General features: G+C 42.3%; 1 protein-coding gene across 4 annotated transcripts in view; it reads right to left on the bottom strand.

Moving 5' to 3' along the window:
* FHOD3 (formin homology 2 domain containing 3) overlaps positions 1 to 22,117 on the bottom strand; it is a 607,453-nt gene that overhangs the window by 220,760 nt on the left and 364,576 nt on the right. For 3 of the 4 annotated variants that reach the window (XM_075586421.1, XM_075586420.1, XM_075586423.1), the window contains 3 exons: positions 21,052 to 21,126; positions 12,016 to 12,150; positions 5,268 to 5,318 (listed from right to left, as the gene is read on the bottom strand). In XM_075586421.1, coding sequence (XP_075442536.1) covers positions 5,268 to 5,318; positions 12,016 to 12,150; positions 21,052 to 21,126 — 261 coding nt within the window. The remainder of the gene's footprint in view (positions 1 to 5,267; positions 5,319 to 12,015; positions 12,151 to 21,051; positions 21,127 to 22,117) is intronic. The other variant, XM_075586422.1, reaches the window with a different exon arrangement.

Raw genomic sequence — 22,117 nt, 5'->3', positions numbered from 1 at the left:
GGAATTATTATGATTCGTGCTCACGCACAACTATGTTTTGTTCGATGGCTTGTTTTACCACCATACCCAGGGTACAGCAATGGGCACATCAGGTGCTCCAACTTATGCCAATCTGTACCTGGGCTGATGGGAGGCTCAATACGTATTTACTGAGGAGAACGTCATGTATACTGAGCACATAGAACTTTGGCTCAGATACATTGATGACATCCTCCTGATATGGAAGGGCCCAGAAACTCAGTTCCTTGAATTCATTGAAATTCTTAATAATAATACTCTAAATCTGAAATTAACATCAGAATATAGTATTAAGTCCATGACTTACTTTGATCTCATTATTGAGAAGGATGCTAATAATGAGATACAAACCTCAGTATTCAGGAAGCAAACAGCTACCAATAGCATCTTATCATCGATAAGTCAACATCCACAATTGCAAATAAAGGGTATCCCCATGAGGCAATGTTTACGTCTTAGACGAAATTGCTCAACGATAAAAGAATTCAAGAAACAATCTCAAGATCTAAAAACAAGATTTGATGACCGTGGATACACATTGAAAAATCTTAAAAGAACATATAGCCGAGCGATCAACAGTGATATAGACACACTACTGTCTACTAACATGAGACCAGCAGAAAATGAACTCAGATGCATAGGGACATACAGTGAAAGATGGAAACAGATAAAGGCAATATTTGCCAAACATTGGCATTTTCTAAGATCAGATAGTGATCTGGCAAAGGTGCTTAACACTACCCCCAGTATCACCAGCAGACTATCTTGTACATAGCCACTATCAGAGGAGGGCTACCAAAACCTGGCTCACCTCACCTCTCAAAGGTCCTTTTCAATGTAAAAGCTGTAAAGCATGTCAATTCATACAGACCACAAAAAAATTCCACAATGCAGACAAAACGAGATTATATGAGATAAAACATTTTCTAAATTGTATAACGTTATTTATCTCATTAACTGCAGTTGCGGTTTATGATATGAAAAACAATTTGCGAGTTCAGACGAGCACAGCTCTAGAGCATGTTAACTCCATCATTAATGAACTAGAAATGCCAGTGGCACGCCAAGTATATTTCGTACATAATGGGGAGGGAAGCAGAATGGATATATCACCTCAAAACATTGAGCCCTCTTGGACTCAATGAGGGCTTAACTTACACTCCATTTATTTAATATTCCATACTGACAATCTTCTTCTGAGTATTACTCTCATCAATTATCTAGTGGCTTTGCTATTATGTATTAATCGTCATCTTGAAAGAAAAATGACTATTGTCAGACCCTATTATACAGGCTTAAGAGTAGTAGCAATGGGTTCTCTTTGCAATTTTTATACCTACAATCATCTTATAGCAAATATATATTGTGAGTCTGTATTTATACCCACAACTATCATATGGCAAATATACATTGTGAGTTGTAATAAATGGGTCTCTTCATAAATTTTATAAAGACAGCTGAACCCCGTTATAACATGGTGATCGGGGTCGGGGCCCACCCGGGATCAGGGTTCTGCATCCGCTGAGGGGGAGAGCTGGGATAGCTCTGTGCTACACCTCCCTCTCTCCTGCTTTCCCTGTCTGTCTCTCCCTCCTCCCACAGTGTCTTCAGAAGTCAGAGAGCTGCAGACACTGCTAGTAGTAAGGGGAGTGGGCATGGCTCAGGGCTGCAGCCTCCCCTCTTCATGCATATTCTAGTCACATGATCTCCCCAGCCAATGATTATCCTGCACAGCAGCTTCTCCTCATCAACTCCCTCGCACTGCCAAACTTTTCAGGGATACCGTAAGAGCCTGCCGGTCTGCACACCCAGGTAAGAGGACAGGAGAGAAGCAAAGGAGGTACTGGGAGTTCACCCCAATAAAAAAAAGGGGGAGGGGTGCAAAATATATCACATTGAGTATCAGTTTGCATTGTCCAGGTGTTGCCTCCTTATCCATCCTTCATTGCAATTCCCCCACCACCCACAAAAAAAGAGACGACACAGGATCACCACAGCAATGAATATACCACTTTGCACTGTCCAGATCTTGCAATGTGTAGGGTTTTTCTTTATAGAGATTCCGCAGAGCTGATCTCACATCCATGCACTTTGTGTCATCCAGAAAATAACAGGGTGAAAAATGCAAAACATCCACACACACAAAAAAAAACCAGGATCACTTTGCATGGTTCCAATGAAGTCTGCTCATGAAGTTGACACAGGCACAGTTGCAAAGTGTCGGGAAGTTTGCAAAGTGTGGGGAAGTCTGCAGCAGTTTGCATTGTCCGCTGAGGAAGCTGATTACACACATTGCATTTATACCAATGCACAAGAAGGAGATGAGAAGTCGCTTATTTTGTTGCTTGCATTTTGGGGAGGGGTTGGAGGTGGAGTTTTTTGCAAAGTGTCCCTGATCACAGCTCCTGCAGTGAGTGAGGCTGACAAGTCACACACATAGGAGGTAGGGAGTAGAGGAGGGAGCTGTGCAGGAAGCCAGTGTGCAACTCTGCATAGAGCTGACTGGCTGCCACTTGTAGAAGGCATCATGTTCTCTGGGTTGACATCTACTGACATCAGAGCCGCAGGAGGTCCCCTGGACGGGGCTTTTTTTTTAAAAATTTGGCTTGCCAAATGTGTCACCCTGGCAACCCGAAGCCAGCGCTGACGTCAGCAGCCCTTGTATCTGCATAGGGGAAAAGGGGGAGAAGGGTGCTCCACCATAGAATAACTTCATCCAAGAGTCAATAAATCTTCAAGGACCCCAGCTAAACTATTGCGGAGTGGATATAAATAGAGAATGGCCCGTGAGTCACTCATAAGGTCATAAGTAATAAAGCATCCTTTTTGTATGAATGATCCAAGTTAGAGTACTCAACTATAAAGGTCATAAAGTAAATATAAACTTCTTACCCACTCCTAGAGTCTCTGGGGGTCCACTGTGGCGTGCCAGCCATGGAAATGAGGATCCAGAACACGAACAGAACAAAAAGCAAACAGCGCACTGCCAGGGAGTCAGGTAGTGAAAAAAGTTAATCCCATTTATTTCAGTATATAACTGATAAAAACATCACCCCAGGGGGGAAACAAACAGCCTCCTACGCGTTTTGGACGAATATGTCCTTTATCAACCTTGATAAAGGACCTACTCGTCCGAAACGCGTAGGAGGCTATTTGTTTCCCCCCCTGGGGTGATGTTTTTATCAGTTATGTACTGAAATAAATGGGATTAACTTTTTTTCACCACCTGACTCCCTGGCAGTGCGCTGTTTGCTTTTTGTTCTGTTCTTGTATCTGCATAGGCTGTCAATCAAGGTTGCAGTGAGAGAGAGGGAGATAAAGCGTGGAGATGCCTGTTAGCCAAAGAGGTCACCGGCAATGAGGAGAAGCTCATCATGTAGGAGAAGCTTAGAGAATAACAGACACAGACAATAAACCAGTTCAGCACATATTATTGGGCTCATAGGGTTGCTGCTGTAATATCACTTGTCCCCCTCTTATTATATTATCTGGGTTCTTTGTATTTGTGCTGATATATATCACATTATATATATATATAATTATTTTGATATATATAATTATTTTGATATATATCTATGTATGTAGATGCATGTATAACATATTTATTTACATGTGTGAGTGGGTGTGTGTGTCTGTCTCTGTGTGGGTCCTAGCAATAAAGCCTTGGAAGAATTTTTTTTTTTTTAGATGTTCTAAATCGGGAGCCACCCTCAGGCCGCGTTATATATGTGGATCCGCGTTGAAGCGGATCGCGCTATAATGAGGTTGAGCTGTAGAATCAGACATAGTTGTTAATAGCTAGTTCCCTCTCTATAAGATAAGAATCCTTAGTCAGTGCCACAAGCACAATTAAGATATATGCAGGCTTTTTAATGCTGAAATAAAGAAGAAAACAGAAAAATACTGTTTTTATATTTTCTGATATGTTTGTACTGCCACTACATAATTTCTGGTGTAGTACAGGTTACTACTGTGCATGCTCTATCAAGTTAATGCTCAAAGGCCAACCATGTCACATGATCACGAGTCTGAGATGAGCATGGTATCCTTAACAAAGCAGACGCTAATTAAAGCATAATCTAAGAACTTTTACTCACCTGCCCCTGACGACACCCCACCTGGAGAGGAACATGTAAAATCTGTGCAGTACACAGCTTTTATACATAACTAGCTCATATTCCAGACCTATCTCACATTTGGGGGGTGGCAACTACACATTTGATCCCACACTGTATAGTTTTGTCAGTACCCATGACATGTAGGTAAATGATTACCTTATTTCTCCAGTATTGGGTTCAATTGCAGGCAGCCAGCCACAGCTGACATTATACAGCTTGCTCAATTGAAATGCTCCTCCAGAGTCCAGCAATTCTGTCTGACAGTAGATTTTACATCAACATGCTTTATTTGGTGAATTATCTCATACAAAGTATGATAAATTATATGGCCTTAATTATATGGCCTTAACACCATCTATACTTCCCCCCCCCCCCCGGGCCAGGGGGAAGTAGTCTCATTCACACCTGCTAAATGTAGTTCTTATCTCTGAGGACTAATAGCAACTTGATATTGCCACACAACTAGACCGACAATAGGTGTCTATCTATAAACAGTGACCCGTTACTACTGGCACTGTTCCAGTTAAGACTCGTACAGAATAGCTTTTTTTATAGAGTGCATCTAAGAGGAAAATCAAGAGCTTAATACTATAGTACTAGGGTATAGGAAACATGCTATACCTAAGACAGCAGTTCATGTGATTACAATATCACTTGAACTATTGTAGTCTTCAGTGATTCAAGCCAGTTACTCCTCTAATGCTCTTCTTTTTATCCATTTTGTGGCACCATTTATTTTAACATTTTTTGAATAAAGATTAATTTTATGATCCACACTTACAACCATTGATAATTGAGTGCTAATTTGAACTGAGTTCTTTTCTCTCTTGGTATATCAGTCTGGGTAAATAGGCATTTCAAATCTACTAAAATGAATGATTCTTTAATTGGTGTCTAGTGAGTGGTGTAAATTTTGTTGTTTAGTTCTAATAAAGGTCAAGTTGTAATCACTTTACCACTTCACATACCTATTGATCTGAGTGCTGTCTTAAATTGGCTCTTTTCTTGCTTTTGGAAGTATCTGTTTACCAAGTAAAATACAATATGCAAATTGAATGTAATTTGTATTACTACACATGCCTTTCATGAGGTCATTTATACAAGTTCAGTGGTTGATTTTTTTTGCAGTACCTTTCTTCCCTGGCATGTCTATGTTCCTCTCTTTTGTCTAAATAATCCCGGCTGTAAGAAAGACAGAAAAAAAGGTTATCAGCTAAAGCAGAAAAGGAATGTACACTGAAAATATAAAATAACTGGGAATAACTATTACAGTTGTTATTACCTTTATGTACAAACTTAGTCCAGAAATCATCCAAAGGATTGTATCTACTGTTAAACCCCATTTCAAAGGAGAAGATTGGTAGTAACTGTCCTGACTAGTGAATAAACTGTAACGTATTAGTTAGTTTCCAAAGCAGTAGCAGTGGTTCCCAAAACAGGTAGAGCAAACCAGCACTAGAGAAGGTGTCCTATGGAATAGCACTTAGGCCTATGGCAGCCAGTATTATTTTATAATACTATACTGATTTATTTAAAAACAAACCTATAACATTTGTCATGTTTTACTGTTTTAAAAATGTTAAACCGATTAATAAAATTAAGTAATGTAATTTGGATCAGGCAGGCGGGGCTCTGAACACCAATGAAGAAAAAAGGTTCCTGCTCAGCAAGTAATATAGTAAATCTCACGTGCTAGGGGGGTGCTATCAGGGAAGAGGGATACTATAAATTTACAAAGATTCCCCTATGATACACTAATATTCAAAAGAATAAAGTTTTAAATAAAGAATTAAAAAAAAAAAGAATAAAGTTTTGTATGATCAAAAGACACAAAACATACAGTATAACAATTAAAACCTAATTCAGCGTTGGTGTGCCCCTAAATAAATCCTATTCCAAGTTGATTTCAGCCTCGGGGACCCTCTACTTCCCGAGTTACAGGCCCTGTGGGATCTAAACAAAGCAGAGGGATACCAGCACCCCATACCGGGGCCTGTATCTCGGGAAGTAGGGGTTCCCCGAGGCTGAAATCAACTTTGTTCAGCTCAGGAGACCCCTGCTCATGTGCTTTATAAATAAAATTGAAGCAGCTTAATTGCCTTAGCGGCTGTGTCCCCACATAAAAACATTTTTTATTTTTTCTGTACATGATTGGTACCAGAGGCTGGTGAGGGTCCTCGGGTGGTCCTCACGGGTGTCCGGGGGGCTCCAGGTGGTCCCCACGGGTGTTTGGCAGTCCTTGAGGGGTCCCTCATGTGTCGGGGCCCCTACCAAACCCACAGGTGGTCCCCATGGGTGTCCTCGGTTGGTTCACGTGGGTGTCCGGGGGCCTCAAGGTGGTCCCCACTGGTGGTCTTTTGTGGGTGTTTGGGGGCCTCCAAGTGGTACCCGTGGGTGTCCAGGGGCCCCACAGGGGTCCTCGGTGGCCCTATGAGTGTCTGGGGGTCCTCGGGTGACCCATCAATTTTTTTTGCATTTTTAATTGTTTTTTATTTTCTATGTAATACTGTGTTTTATTTTGGGCCTTTTTTTAGCTGTCCCATTTACATACTTTAACACTGTGCCAATCAATGGGTAGCAGGGGTGGTGTCCCTGGGTAGGAAAGGTGGTCAGCGGTGGAGGTGGGTTAACCCCTTAATTACAGTAGCGGTAACTAACCGCTAAGTTGATGAAGGGCTTAGGGGCCATTAGATTGTATTATTTTTATTGTGCTGTTGCTGTTGCTGCCCATAGGGGACAAGGGCGGTCATGAGGATGAGGACAGCCTTCACCCTGGCAGGGGTAAGTGCTAGTTTAATTTACTTTATGCTGCTGATTTATGTTTTTCTTAAAATGGGCAAATGCACTATTATCTATATCTGGATAATATTAATTTTGCCCATTACTGTACTGTATAGGCGGGGGGAGTGTCTTTATGTGAATGTACTGTATTGCATTTTTTTTATGCACAGGATTGATACTGCAGGCATCAGGGATCCCCGGACAACCGTGGGGACCACCCAAGGACCCCCAGACACCCGTGGAGGCCACCAGAAACCCATGGGGACCACCTGGAGGCCCCTAGACACTCGCGGGAAACCACCCAAGGACACCCAGACACCCCTGAGGACACCTGGGGGGACCACCTCCAGGTGGACCTGGGACCCCTGCTGTGTTAATCCGATGGGCCACTATAGTCTGCAGAGGAACATCTCGGACCACCACGTGGAATAATGCATGATTCACCCAGGTAAATGTTCGGATAATGGCCGCTGCATCTGTTTCTTATCTGCTCCTGTCTTTCTACTCCAATTGGATTTATTCTTTAGAATCTTTCTAGTATTATCTGTATTTAATATGGGTGTCTCCCTGCTTAAAAAAAAACCCACTTGCCCCCATTCTACCTGCATGACGCCTTGCTATTTTCCCATGTCTATCTATTCTATTTAGTTCATTATCTGTTTCTTGTCTCTCCTTCCTCCATCCAAATTTAAAATCTCCTCCAACTTTTAAACATTCTCTCCCCTAGCACAGAAGATCCCTTTTCATTGAGATGCAATCCGTCCCTACCATAAAGATTGCCCCTTATCAGAAAATGAGTCCCAGTTATGTTATGTGTTGTTTCTGTTAGCTGTCTGTAACCTTATTGTCCCTCCCTGAGTGGGATGGTCATTCAATCAAGCTAGCATTTAAATACTGTCCTCGCTAAGCTCCATCAACCCCTGACGAAGTGACGTTGAGTCACGAAACGCATATTGAGGAGCTTATTATCTTGATCCGGTCCGACCACCATAGCCACCTGACGCCGTGTGAGCGCCCTGCAATCCTGACGTCTGACGTCTGACGTCATTTGTTCGCCGGTTGCGGGTATTGCTAGCAGTCAGCTTCTCCATCGGCTGTACAGGTTGGCAACAGGTTGCGGACGGCATTCATGTGTCACATCACTATCCCTCATGCTATGTAAGTGTGGGTAGTTTGTGTTTTTAGTATTTTATTAAAGTGTATTGCGTACTATTTGTGTCCTATTTTTCCTTTACGCATGGGTGTGCTGTATCGGGTCTATCTTCGAGTGCAAATTGCTCGCTCTGAGGGAAGAAAAATCACGTCAGACCACGTGGGGTCCGTGAGAAAACGTGTTGAAGTTGGGACAAGTACAGATTCTCTCCCCTGCACCAACAAGAGATTATCTTGTGAGTAGGGCTTTTTTCAGTTCCAGATAGGGTCTTGTGCTGTTACCATACAAATTTTGACAAAGGCCTTCCAGGCCGAAACGCGTAAAGAGGACTCGCTTGCACCTTGTGCAAATAAAGCTTATTTTTATCCCACATCAGCCTTCATCTATTTTTGTGCTGTGCGACGCATCTTTCTCTCCTTGAGAAGTTCCTTTACTTGTGCTGTTACCAGCTGCGCAATTGGTGTGTTCTTTTTCATATCATTCCAGAACTATCGTGGAGATAACTCTTGGGACACCCCCATCGATCTGGAACTTTCACTCAACATTTCCATCTACCATCCAGAGAAGTCTCTAATTTAGGACTTTCATTTGGACTACGGTATCTTGGACATTACTAGCGCCGGGGATACTCATTTTGTATTTGTATTTTTCGTTTATAGGTTGGAACCATCTGTCTATGCAGTTCCCCTTGGCAGCTCACTTTAATCACTTTTGATTATGCACACTTAATCACTTTTGTTTAAATCACTATATTTTATGTAGAGTAGCGCTTGTAGTGGGTTAAATTGTTTGTTGTTGAGCACGGGAGAGTACCTTGCCCACTTCATGGACACCCCAGCCACATGCCCATTTTGTGGTGCAAGGGATTCTGTGTTCCACATTTATTTTAAATTTGCCAGACTGCAGCCCCTCTTGTCATTCTTGAGGGGCCTCTTCCTGCCATTCTGGTTGCATTTCTCCCCACACCTTTTTATTTTTGGGCGCCCAGTATCCCAGAACACTGGGGCCAGGGACCTCCTCACCAACATGCTTCTGGCATTAGCATTAGCCAAGCTAGCTATATATAAGCCCAGGAAGCAGCGTTTGTCTGGGGGGGCATCCCTTACCTGCCAGGCTCTGTTTTAGGGGGCTGGTGCGCTCCTGTAAAGAGCATAGTTCACCCACGCTGTGGCCACAGAGCAAGTGCCTGCATTAACCACCCAGTCGGCTTTAAGTTGGGTGCTCTGCTCGGTATCCCCCATCCAGTTTAATTTACACTACACCTCCTATTATAGTTTTTTATGTTAGAGTCACACTGATTTCTGGTTTACTTTTATTTTAGTTTAAAGCCTTGTCTGTTCTCAGGATTCGTTACAAGCCCCTGTTTTAAAGCGGTGAAAATACACCAACCAGCTGTGTTACACTGGCGACACACTTTATTCGAGCTTGGCTAGTCCCACGAATTCGGGTATACCCGGGTGTATTGAGGTTTGTGACTGTTTTCTGCCCGAGTACATTGAGGTATTTTCCAAGCAGGGATTGAAGCATTTTATTCCCGCTGGCTGCAATACTGCACAGTATATATATATAAACTGCATTACAATTCATGAATTTATGCCATCTGGTAGACACGCGAAGCATTGCAGCCTATTAAATCCTAATCATTATCATTTAACAGATCAGCCGCCCATCAGCCAGGCATGAACCCAGGCTGGGAAGGCAAATGCAACGGGGCTTGTCAGAGGTTAGGAGTGGCGCATTCCAGGTATCTGCCAGGTACATACCGGGTATTTGCTCGAATAAAGTGTGTCGGTGCAGTAGGTTAGCAACCAACTAACCACACCCACTGCAGGTTCAATCAGGCAGGAGAGAAGAAAAAAAAAAGTTAGTAATAGACTTCCAATTACGACATCATTTTAAAATACATAAACCCAATTTACACTCCCCAGATTCAGCCACCCTTGCTAGTATACACTAGTATACACAGCACTTCCGTTCTGGTTCTAACTCCCCACTTAATACCACCAGCACTTGAAATCAAACAGTAATTGAGAAACACAGATCAGGACACGCAAGGTGAAAACACAAGAGTTATGTATCAATAAAGCAAAATAGGGGGCCAACAGCATCATGTATTCTATTCTATGTATTATAGAAAATTGCTTTCAATGACATGTAGTGCTGTTTTTGCCTCGCTATTGAATCAGTAAATATTTGATATGTTTACAAAACCATGAGTGAAACATGGGGTGAAATATATCATTCTAGAACATGTATGCACTAATGAAAATGTAACTGAAAGGATTATTTTCAGCTAACTGAAATGTTTGGTTCTCTGTGTGGTAGATATTTTAATTGTGTTAACTATATATAACATTATAAATATATAAACATTAAACAACTTTGCACAAAAAGCATGTAGCCCTGGTAAGATTAGGGGCTATATTTATATCCTCCTCCTGTGTGTAATCCCTGCTAATGACAGGTTGCCTGGAGTAATCGTGGATTTTCCCTACTTTTGACCCTGTGCTGAGTAAGTGAAGGTAGGTCACTTGACCCTGTGTCCAATCAAGAGACACAGGGGCGGTGCCTACTGGAAGCTACAAAGGGCAGTGTCACTTCCTATTTAGTGTGTGTGACAGTGTGTCTAGTCTAGTGATTAGTGCGGAGAAAAGAGTGAGCAGCCTATGGTATAGCTGATAGTGAGGTGGACCAAATACCTCTTACCCTGCATAGGGGGTAAGGGAAGAGCTAGCCCCACTCTGGAGTGTTTCCAGAGCGGAGGCAGGGACATCCTACAAGGAGAACAGCTAGAGGGCTGTGTATATTGATTGTACGTGTCTGCTGCTGCTGCTGCTGAGAACTGAATAAAGAATCTGCTGTTTAAAGATACCAAGTGTGTGAGACTGGAATCTCTCATCCCTGGGAGGGGATTCTGTTATAGGGATTCCACCCCGTATCCCTGGGGCTTACTACAGATGGAGGCGCTGCACCATTAGAAGAAGAACGAAGGCATTCAACCCAGAAACCTGTCCTGTTGTTCCCCCATGTCATCACGGGAGACTCAGGCCCTCCTGTTGCCAGCAGGTATGCACCACACCGAGACATGTAGCCAGACCACAGAACACCCTAGGGGACCTGATCTGCAAATGGGTGGGGGTCTATGTTTTACAAGCATAATACATAATCATACAGTATATACAGTGGCGGCCGCCTTTATCCTAATGCGGCCGTATCGGCGCAACTCTGATAACCGCGGGCAGATGCAGTTTTTTTTTACAGAATATGTTCCGGTATTGTAGCGCTCATAATATTGAATGCATGAGCGTGAATGCGGTATGAATGCGGTATGAACGCGGCATGAACGCGGTGAAGTGCGGTGAAGTGCGTGGCATTCGGATAAAATCCCCCCAAAAAATCAGAGATGTTGGAGAATAAAAGGGGCCGCGGCTGTAGGTAGTAAAAACAGCCAGATTGATTTATGGGAATTATATTTGTAATGTGTTTTAATATTTGTGGTGTCTGTGATGTGTACAGTTCAAGTAGCACCAAACCTTGTAATTTATTCTCACCAGCAGCAAGTATTTAACCAGGAAATGCAGTGGCAGCTAATCTGAGCCACTACTGCTTCATTCACTCATTTCCAATTTTCCTTGTCACACCCATCTGTCTTCCTATATACAGTAAATATTCTTATTCCTGTTTACTGTGCTAGTTCAATAGTCTTCCTTGTTAATCCAGTTATTCTTTCTTCCTGATTTATTTGTGTCTAACCCAGTTTTGATTCTGTTCTGCTCTGTCATTTTTGATTGCTGGAAACTTCTTCCAAACCTTCTCAACAGGTAGATATTACACATCTCTAAACAATTTCCCTTATTTTCAAATAAAATATATCAAACCATTAAGAAACTAATGTGTCTGTATACTAATTGAACAAAAACATCACTAGATACAGTATATTCGTACTTAAACTTGTTTCTTTCTTCCCGTTCTATCCTTTGCAACCTCTCTTCTCTCTCCTGACGTCGCCTTTCCCTTTCTGCAGCCAAAGATTCTTGATGTTGACGGTGAGATGAAGTGAGGAGACCACCTAAATATGGCCTTGAAACAAAAAAGTATAAAAATTTTATTAACAAATATTACATAAAAGAACAAAAGTCAGGTTCCTAAAATAAGTCACTGGTATGCCAAATACAAAACAAAAAAACTACTGTAGGTCTTTTTTTACTTTGCAGGCTATAAAGAACGTATCTATAGAAGTCTTGAGAAAAAGCTATACATGAAAAAAGTTACAATATGCAAAACAAATATCAACATGAACACATAAAAATTGTGTGTGCCGAGCATGCGCCTTTTAAGAGAAATTTCTTTGTCTTTTGTCACTGTTTTGTCACAGAAATTGTGTTTGTGATAGTGATTGTTTTTAAATTAAAAATCAAAACACAATTTCAGTGACAAAATGCAAAGAAGTTTGACTTAGAACATGCGTGCTCAGCACACATCCCATTTGAGCTATTTGCACTTCTTTATTTATACTAACTGTGAATTCCTTGTGTGTGTGTCTCGGTGTGTGTGTCTCTGGGTGTGTGTCTCTGGGTGTGGGTCTCTGGGTGTGTGTCTCTGTGTGTGTGTGTCTGCGTTTGTGTCTCTGTGGGTCTCTGTGTGTGTTTTCGCCAAAGTGGGGGCAAGTGTTGTACCTCCACATGCGCACTGAGGCCGGTGTCTGCGCATGTGCGTCGAGTCACCAGCTACTGCGCATGCGTGCTGAAGGCTACTGCGCATGCACGCCGAGTTGACGGCTACTGCGCATGTGCACCGAGCCGACGGCTACTGCGCATGCACGTCACGCCGAAGAGTGCTACAGATGCAACAGACTTTTTTTTTCCCCAAACATTTTTATTGGGCAATCACAAAAGTCGCATACATAGTAAGTTACATTTTGTCCAATACAATACATTTTGGAGAAATAGGACAGAAAAGAATGTCACCCACTTGGGTGATGCCCCTGGGTCTATATTTGACCCTACCAGAAAGGATAGGGGCTAGAAAAAAAAGAGGGAAGGGAAGGGAGGGGGAGGGGGGGAAGAGCTCCTCTCCTGCCGCCAACCACCTATGAGTAGACTGTATCTCTTAGCGAGGAATTAAAGAGCCCTCAGATCCTGTCTGTCTTACCTCCAGCAGAGAACCGTATTTGCTGTATCTTTTTACTTAATCAACCAGGGCTCCCATACTTTGTAAAAGGCCTTTGAGGAGTGTTTCAGAAATGCAGTTCATTTTTCCATCTGCATTGTTTCGTTTATTCTATTATTTAACTTCTGCTTGGAGGGGGAGAGACTTTCCTCCAGGAGGCCGCAATTGCACATCTCGCCGCGGTAAGAATGAAGGAGATCAATTTCCTTACTGGACGGACAATTCGTTCCAGTGGCTTAGCCAATAGAAAGGCCAGTGGATCAATAGGTATCATGAGATCTGTTATCTCTTTTATCAATGTTTGAACCATAAGCCAATATTTCCGAATTTCTGGACATGACCACCAAATATGCTCCATGTCTCCCTTTTGTCCACAGCCTCTCCAGCAAAGGTCGGAGGCCAGAGGATAGATTTTTTGAAGTCTCACTGGGGTAAGATACCAGTGGAATAATATTTTATAAATATTCTCTTTTGTCGTGGTGCATATAGAAGTTCCTGAAGCTGATTCCCATATTGCTTCCCAATCCTCCTGGTTGATATCCACATTTAATTCCGCTGCCCATTTGAGCATATAGTCATGGGTTGGAGAATCTGCTGAAATCTCCAGTTCAGCATATAATTTAGTTATCAGACCTTTTTGGTATACACCAACTTTACACATCCTCAAAATTAGTTAGAGGGGAAACTCCAATTTCGGGGAGATTTTTTGTAGGAAATGTCTAATTTGGAGATATTTGAACGCGTCTAGCTCTACGTTCTTATATTTTGTTCGCAAATCTTGAAACTTCAGGAACTTCCCCAACCAGAGTAGGTCAGCATTCGTTTCAATTCCTTTAGATGTGAATTGGTTAAACTGTCTAGGCTCGCACCCCGGTGGAAATTTCAGGTTATCAAAAATTGGGGTAAGCTGCGAGCATGCGGGGGCAAGGTTGAATCGGAATTTGGATTTTTTCCATACCTCCCATGTGTGTCTCATGGTCCCCAAAGAAAATTTGTGTGTTTGCATATCTTCTCTTTCCATACCCCAAAGGCAGACTGGTAGCGTGATAGGACTCTATATCCTTCCAGCAATAGCTTCCCGGGTCAGCATTCCACATCACTGCTTGTCACAACTAAGCAGCTTGGTAATACCTAGATATGTCGGGAACTCCCAGGCCCCCCCTTGTCCTTGAAGCCATCAGAACCGATCTAGCTATTCGGGGCCTCTTTCCTTGCCAAATAAATTTGAATATTTTGTTTTGGATGTTTTTCAATTCAAAGCCAGGAATATGGATCGGGAGTGTTTGAAAAAAGTAGACAAGTCGCGGGAGAATATTCATTTTTACCGGAATCATTCTCCCAATCCATGAGATCTGGTAACCTTCTCATTTATCTAGATCCTGTTTAATTTTACTAAAAAGGGCTGGGTAATTATACTGATATAGTGAGTGGTAGCTCCTTGATACATTCACTCCCAGATATTTAATGTATGAGGAACTCCAACTATAGCTGAAATTGAGCTTAAGCAACTTCACTTCCGAGTCACTTAGATTTAAATATAGAGCATCTGATTTGTCGCTGTTGATTTTATAACCATATATTTTCCCAAAGTCCAATAGTTCCCTTTGAAGGTTAGGAAGGGAAGTTTGGGGTTGAGATAATGTTAGAATGACTAAGTCAGCGAATAGGGAAATTTTATAATTTGTTGGTCCAATTACTATCCCTCGGATATTTTGATTTCCTCGAATTTTAGACGCAAATGTTCAATGGTTAAGGCAAAAAGAAGAGGGGACAAAGGGCAACCTTGTCTCGTCCCATTTTTAATATTAAACTTTTCGCTTAATCCGCCTGGAAGCCTGACCGTTGCGGATAGATTGCGGTAGAGAGCTCTGACACCCTCTAGGAATGATCCATTAAAGCCAAACGTCCTCAGAGTATGGTAAAGGAATAGCCAGTCTATACGATCAAACGCCTTCTCTGCATCTAAACTTAACAGAACAGCCTTGGTGTCGGTGAGATGAACGTGTTCTATAATATTAATTATCTTCCGGGTGTTTTCTGAGGCTTGTCTACCCGCGACAAATCCAACCTGGTCAATATAGATTAAACAAAACACAGAACAGCGCACAACACTCATGGTGAAGTAAGAATGAACAATTTATATTAAAAAGTAATTCAAGGTTCTGCATACATCAGATAAAGGTAAAACAGGCATGTAACTGTAACTATAACAGTTATTACCACTCAGGTATCAGAACACAGGAGAAGGCTGCAGCGGGATCACCCAATGTCAGGAATCTGCAGTCATATCAGGCTGTGCTTTCATCTGCTAGGCTCTTTTAGAAGCGGAGGGTTCCCTTTAGGCTTCCACGTAATCCAGGCAGATAAGTCCCAAGCTCCGTTTAGGAGTAGCTGGTAGAGGGACAGTCTCACCGATCAGGGTCAGCTCAACCAGCAAAGTGACAGAATACTAAGGGTACTAGTAGATCAATAAAAGTATAATTCCAACTAGTTTCGTAGCAACTATAAAGGCCACTTCATCAGGGCAAGAACTTTGAATTACTTTTTAATATAAATTGTTCATTCTTACTTCACCATGAGCGTTGTGCGCTGTTTTGTATTTTGTTTTGTCTAGAGTCAGAGTCTTGGACTACCCTATCACAGCAGCAGACGCTCCTTATTGGTAACCTAGTTACTTATACTCACTTGGGTATTAAGTGGTTAATGCACTTTATTTAAATTCACTCTGTTTATTCATTATAGTTGCGCACTTGTACTGTGTTTTTCTTTTGTTTCAATATTGATTAGCCTGGGGAGTATAGGGTTCAACCTATTCGCCAACATTTTGCTGTACAATTTAAGGTCATTATTTAGGAGGGAAATTGGGCGGTAGCTCCCGCAATTCATCGGGTCTCTGCCTTTCTTATGAATAATTGCAAGGTTTGCTAGAGACATTGAGGCTGGAATCTGACTCCCCTCTAAGAAAGAGTTAAACAAACTCAACAGGTGGGTAGACAGAATCGGCAAAAACCTTTTATAGTAAACATTAGTGAAGCCATCCGGACCCGGTGTTTTCGAAATTTTTAACGATTTCACTGCCTCTTCCAGTTCTTCCTTCGTTATTTTAGCATTTAGTAATAGATTTTTTCGCTTAGTGAGGGAAGGTGGCAGCTATCTAAATATTCAGAGATTAGTTCTGTTGCGGCGGGACCTGAGCTTTCACTCAGGGTTCTCAAGTTATATAGCTTATTGTAAAATTTAGTAAGTTCATCTGAGATTTTTTTTATCGTTGTACTGGACCTCACCAGTCCTATTTTTGATCGCTGTAATCTGGGTCCTTGTTGGTATTCCTCTTAACTTGCTCGCAAGAAGTCTGTCGTCCTTATTTCCCTTATCACAATATTTCTGGTTTGTCCATTTAAGGGCCTTTTCTACATCTTCCATCTGAGCTTGTTTTAGCTCATTTCTAGCATCGATTAAGATTTTATCATTTATTTTTTGAAGGGTTTGCTTTATGTTGTGACTCTAATTGAGTAATTTTATCCGTCAGATCTTTAATTAATTTTAGCTTGGTCTTTTTCCTGTGAGATGCAATCGAGATGAGGCTGCCTCTAATTGCAGCTTTATGAGCTTCCCACAGAATCGCTGGAGACGCGACTGAACCCACATTAAGAGAGAAATACTCTGCCAACGCTTTTTTGACCTTTCTTTCTATTTCTGGATGATTCAGTAATGAATCGTTTAACCTCCAGGTATACGATTTGGTTTTTACAAATGGCACCGAAAGGGTTAATTTAATAGGTGCATGATCCGACCAGGTAATTGGGCCAATATCCGAATCTAAAGAGGCCTCCAGAACATTCTTGGTCATCAGGAAATAGTCTATACGAGAATAGGACTGGTGAGGGGTGGAGTAGAAAGTGAACTCCTTATGACCCTGATGTTGGGATCTCCAAATGTCTATTAGAGAAAATTCTTTAATGAACTCTTTTAGTCTTTTCCCCGTGCGTAGGGAGGAGTCAGAGTGAAGACGCCCTGCTGGAAGTGATTTGTCTTCAGCAGTGTTAAAGACCATATTTAGATCTCCACCTATTATTAGTGAGGATAAATATGTTGGGTCAATTTCCTCCATGACCGATTTTATGAAATCCAATTGATTCTCATTGGGCGCATATAGGTTGACCAGGGCGATTGCTGACCCCGCTAGGGAGCCATCTACCACTAGAAATCTACCATCTGTATCCGTAACTGTTTTAATCAGATTGAATGGGGTTCCTTGCCGGATCAGTATGGCCACTCCCCTTGTTTTACTACTAAATGAGGAGTAGAAACCCATCTGAAGTGATTTTGAAATGTTTTGGGAGGGTCCTGATTTGTGAAGTGCGTCTCCTGGAGGAATATAATATCTCCGCCTGACTTTTTCATTTCTTCAAGGGCCAGTCTCTTTTTCCTATTATTTTGCAGACTTTTTACATTTAGGGAGATTACCCTAATTGCGGCTTGACTAGCCATGGATTTCAAGGATTACCCAGAGGTATAAGACCTCCCTTTTCCCATTAGGGAGGGCATGATTCCTTGTCCGTAATGGACTATACCAGGCAACTTCAATGATATCTTCAGGAGTGTTTGTGAGATGATCGGTTTTGGTTGGCTGAGGATGGCGGTAGACAGGGAGGGTGAGGAGGGGGGTGGGAAGGGAGAAGAGGGGTGGGAAGGGGAGGGGGGATGGGAAGGGGAGGGGGGGTGTTAAGAAAGGACCAGCTGGGACAGCTCCAGCTGGTAAAAGAGTAGAAAAATCAGGTCCAGAATAGACCGTGAAGAAAAAGATACAACCAGTCTAACTAACGACTTGGTGTCAGGGCTTAAGGCCCTCTGGGGGTAGCTCCGATAACGACGACCGGAAGGGGCAGGAGGGTCCAAACCCTCAGAAAAAATCAGTGGTTCTCCTTTCCCACCCGTTGGGAGGCCAACCTAAGTTTGAAACCCATAACTTGTCGAATAACAGAGCGAGGAGGCGGGGAGGGGGGGGGAAGCAGATGGAAGAGAGGAAGGTAAAAAACCTTAAGTTACACTTCAACCCTCGAGTTCCCGAGCGATATACAATACAGTATACAGGTCAAAACCCAACATTCCTTACTTATAACATAACCCTCTAAACAACCAGGCAGCAACATTCGTAATAAGATATTGGCCTTGCTGGCCAAATCCTATGAAAAAGTTTAGAGTATGAGGGAGGGGAGTGGGGGTAGGGGAGGGGGAAGGGGGGTAAGGGAGGGGGGAGGGATCTTAAAACAGAGCAATCAACATCACGAAAAACACCCGGTTTCAGTGAAGGCAGGATTTTCATGGAGCATTTCCTTCCTTAGAAGCACCTCTGGATTGAGAAGGCAGGCAGCATTAAATACAATACATTGTGCCTTATATACACCATTATTAGTCACTCACAAGTCACGGAGAGGAGGGGAGGGGAGGGGGGGAGTAGGGAATTTCCCATGGAAGCAGGGGACCTGACAGGGAGCTTTATTCCTCAGCGGCAATGACACCACTTCAGGAGCGGTACGCAGCGATCGAGATCCGAACTTCTCGGGTGAGTCAACCATCAACCCCCCCTCCCCTCAACCCCAAAAAACAAGCAACAGGCTTGAGGAACAGAGCAACCTCACGGATCGTGGCAAACAGTGGGGGAAACATCCAGATTCTTTAACCGGCGAGCTGCTTCATCAAAATCCCCCAGATAGATGATCATCGCAGATGACCGCGAACCAAGGAGGACAATCTGGAGCGTAACCGGAAAAGGGCTTCTGTTCTTCTGAAGGGGATCAAACCTCAACCGGGGTCTGGAAGGTAGGTGGAATTCCTTTTTTTTCCAGGTGGAATCTTGAAACAAGTGTAGTCGGAGTGCCTCACTCGCATCTTGCTGAGCTGCCGTTCTGACTGGGATACGGCTCGGGCTTTCATCATTTCTCTCCGTTCCCCAAGCCGAGCGGGCAGGGGCCCACGAAGGTGGGGGCATCAGACCCAAAGCTTGGGAGTAGAGAGCCATATCTTCTGGGTACTTGAGGGTCAGGAATTTCCCATTTTTATGCACCACAAGCTTGAAAGGGAAGCCCCATCGGTACTTGATGCCTTTTTCCTGTAGTAAGTTGGTAAGTGGCTTTAATTCCCTTCTGCGGATCATCGTAGCTTTGGCTAGGTCGTTGTATATTTGAAGAGGCTCATTCTGGAACAGGATTTTATCTTTGTACCGGCATGCCGTTATGATTTTGTCCTTGACAGAGTAGCTATGTAATTTTATTATTACATCTCTTCTACTGCTAGGATCATCCGACTTGGGCCCCAATGCACGTTGTGCCCGGTCGATTTCTAGATCTTTTTTGGCCAGGTCTCCACATATATCCGTGAATAAATCTGTTAGGTAGGAGGGTAGGTGGTCGTGAAGGATCGTCTCAGGGACATTTCTCACATGAATATTCTGGCGCCTGTCCCTGTTTTCCTGATCCTCCATTCCTTCCTTCAGTAAAGTAATTTCCTTCCCTAGGCGATGTATCTCTTCTTCGGCCTCCGCCTGTCTGTGATGGGCCTCATCGAGTTTGTTCTCGAGAGTTGTTGTCCTCTCAGCAAGTCCCGCAATTTCTTGCCTAATGTCACTTGCAGCAGCCTGGAAAGTGGAGTGGAGCTTTGCTGACATGGCTGATAGTAAGTCTTCCAAATGCTCCCTTGTCAGGAGAGTTTCTGTGGAGAGCAACTTGTTTGCCTTCTGTTGGGCTTTCCTTCCCGATTGAGCCATTGCGCCTCGTGGTCCGGCGCCATTTTGGGACTCCATGTCGGCAGCAGTGGGGCTCTGAGACGGGGAAAAGTACTTCTTAATGCCCTGTGCCGTCACCTTACGCTGTTTGGACATAGCAGCCTTTGTTAGGTACTCGGTGGAACTGAATAAGTTGTTCGAAATTGGCAGGAAAGGTGAGTTTTGAAGGGTTTATGCTTGCGGGTCTGAAGAGCTCCTCACCTACCCGACCATTCCGTGTGACGTCACCAGAAGCCCCCCGATGCAACAGACTTTTGCCCACACTGACACGCACCGACGGCCTCTTTTGCCCACATGACGGTACTGCCGTGACCTTACTTTCGTCTCCAACTAAGGAAATTCACTGCTGCCAGCAAAGAAGTTTCACTTCAATAATAGTAAGAACTACAATAACTTATAGACCCCTTTTATCACTCCTCTTTACAAGGAGCATGGGACAACTGGCTTCTGTTAAGAAACCACATCAACATTAAAGGCCATGGTTACAAAGCACTGGTAAGTAATAAGACACCTTACATACATATCAATCAGTCATGAGGTGCCTTATGGGTTAGCTCCGCTTAGTAAATATGGCAAATATATATAAGTGGCAAAATATGCATAACATAAAACCACTAAGTGTTATCTCCGAGCTTCGCTCTATAAGCACTCACAAAACTTTGTTGTACTGCAAATTTCTATGTCAGCAAAAGAGGTTTAACAGATTATATTTAACTTTTATTTAAAGATCAAACATATTGTTTTTAAAGGCGTTTTAGCATTTCAATTTCTGTGGGTCTTATATGTATGTGGACCACATATCAGTATATGAGAGTGCTTCTATTTAGAATTAGGAAAAATAACTCCCAATTAGCACTAAGTACTAGCATTAGCACATAATACGACATTTTCTTACATATACTGTAATTACTCTGGTGAACGTGATATAAACCTTGTGAAATGACCACAAGCATTTACTCACTGAACTGATCCTGATTTTGTGTTGTTTTGTAAATCTATTCCAGTGTCAGAATCATATTCAAACAAACCTGTCATGCTGAGTTTCCTGATGAGGTAACATAGATGTTCCATAGCAAGATTTGGGTGCTGCATATGGCCGTAGTCTATATAAAAAAAAAAAGATGAGCAATTTATATTTCCATAGTTGCTGTCTCTAGAAGGAGGATAAAGAGCAATAAACGGCATATGAGGAAATAGAATACAAGTATAATCAAGCAATAACTATTGAAATGTATATTTCCAATAAAAAATGTATATTTACAAAAAATGAATTTTTCTGTTGGTGTAAAGATGGGTTGTTTATTTATTGCTTTGTCCTTGCTCTAAATAATATGTAGGAATGACAGCGTAGGAATTACACCTTCAGATTAGAAAAACATTTAGAGTACATTCGAGGCAAGAATGCAAACACCAAAAGACCCATATCAAAATATTTGTTTGCGAACATCAGCAAAGAATTGCTGGAACTACGTTTCTGGCTATTGATCAGGTTAGATTATAGGTATATGAAGGTGGTGGGGGGTGGGGGGTTCACATTTCTTTATTGTTACAGCATGAAAGATTTATACTTTAAATAGTCTAATGGAAATAATTAATACTGCATTGACTTAATTTTAGTCCTAAATATCAGCTCTACAATTAAAAAATGGTCAACATACTGAAGAAATTGCGTACAACTTGAATTCATCAGCTACAGTTCTTATTCTTTGATATGTTGGTACTGTATAATGATTATTTATTATCTCTTCTATTATAATTATTTCTAATTGATTCTAGTATGTTATATTACAATACATGTTTACTTTCTGTTTGGAAAGGTAGTGGCGAAAAAAAGTTTGTGAATCCCTTAGGAGTTTCACATATTTCACACCTAAAATGTTATTAGATCTTAATCCAAGTTCTAATAATTGATAGAAATAACCCAATCAAACAAATTACACAAAAATGATGCTTTTTCAACATTTAATATCCATGTGTGAAAAAGTATGTGAACCTGTAGATTCTTTACCTGGTGGCCCGCCCTTGAGCAGCAATCACTTCAACTAAGCGTTTTCTATAACTGCTGGCTACACATTGGTTTTGGGGAATTTTGGC

The sequence above is a fragment of the Ascaphus truei genome, chromosome 2 (assembly GCF_040206685.1).
Source record: "Ascaphus truei isolate aAscTru1 chromosome 2, aAscTru1.hap1, whole genome shotgun sequence".
Classification (NCBI taxonomy): Eukaryota; Metazoa; Chordata; class Amphibia; order Anura; family Ascaphidae; genus Ascaphus; species Ascaphus truei.
This window is presented reverse-complemented; position numbering and strand designations above follow the sequence as displayed.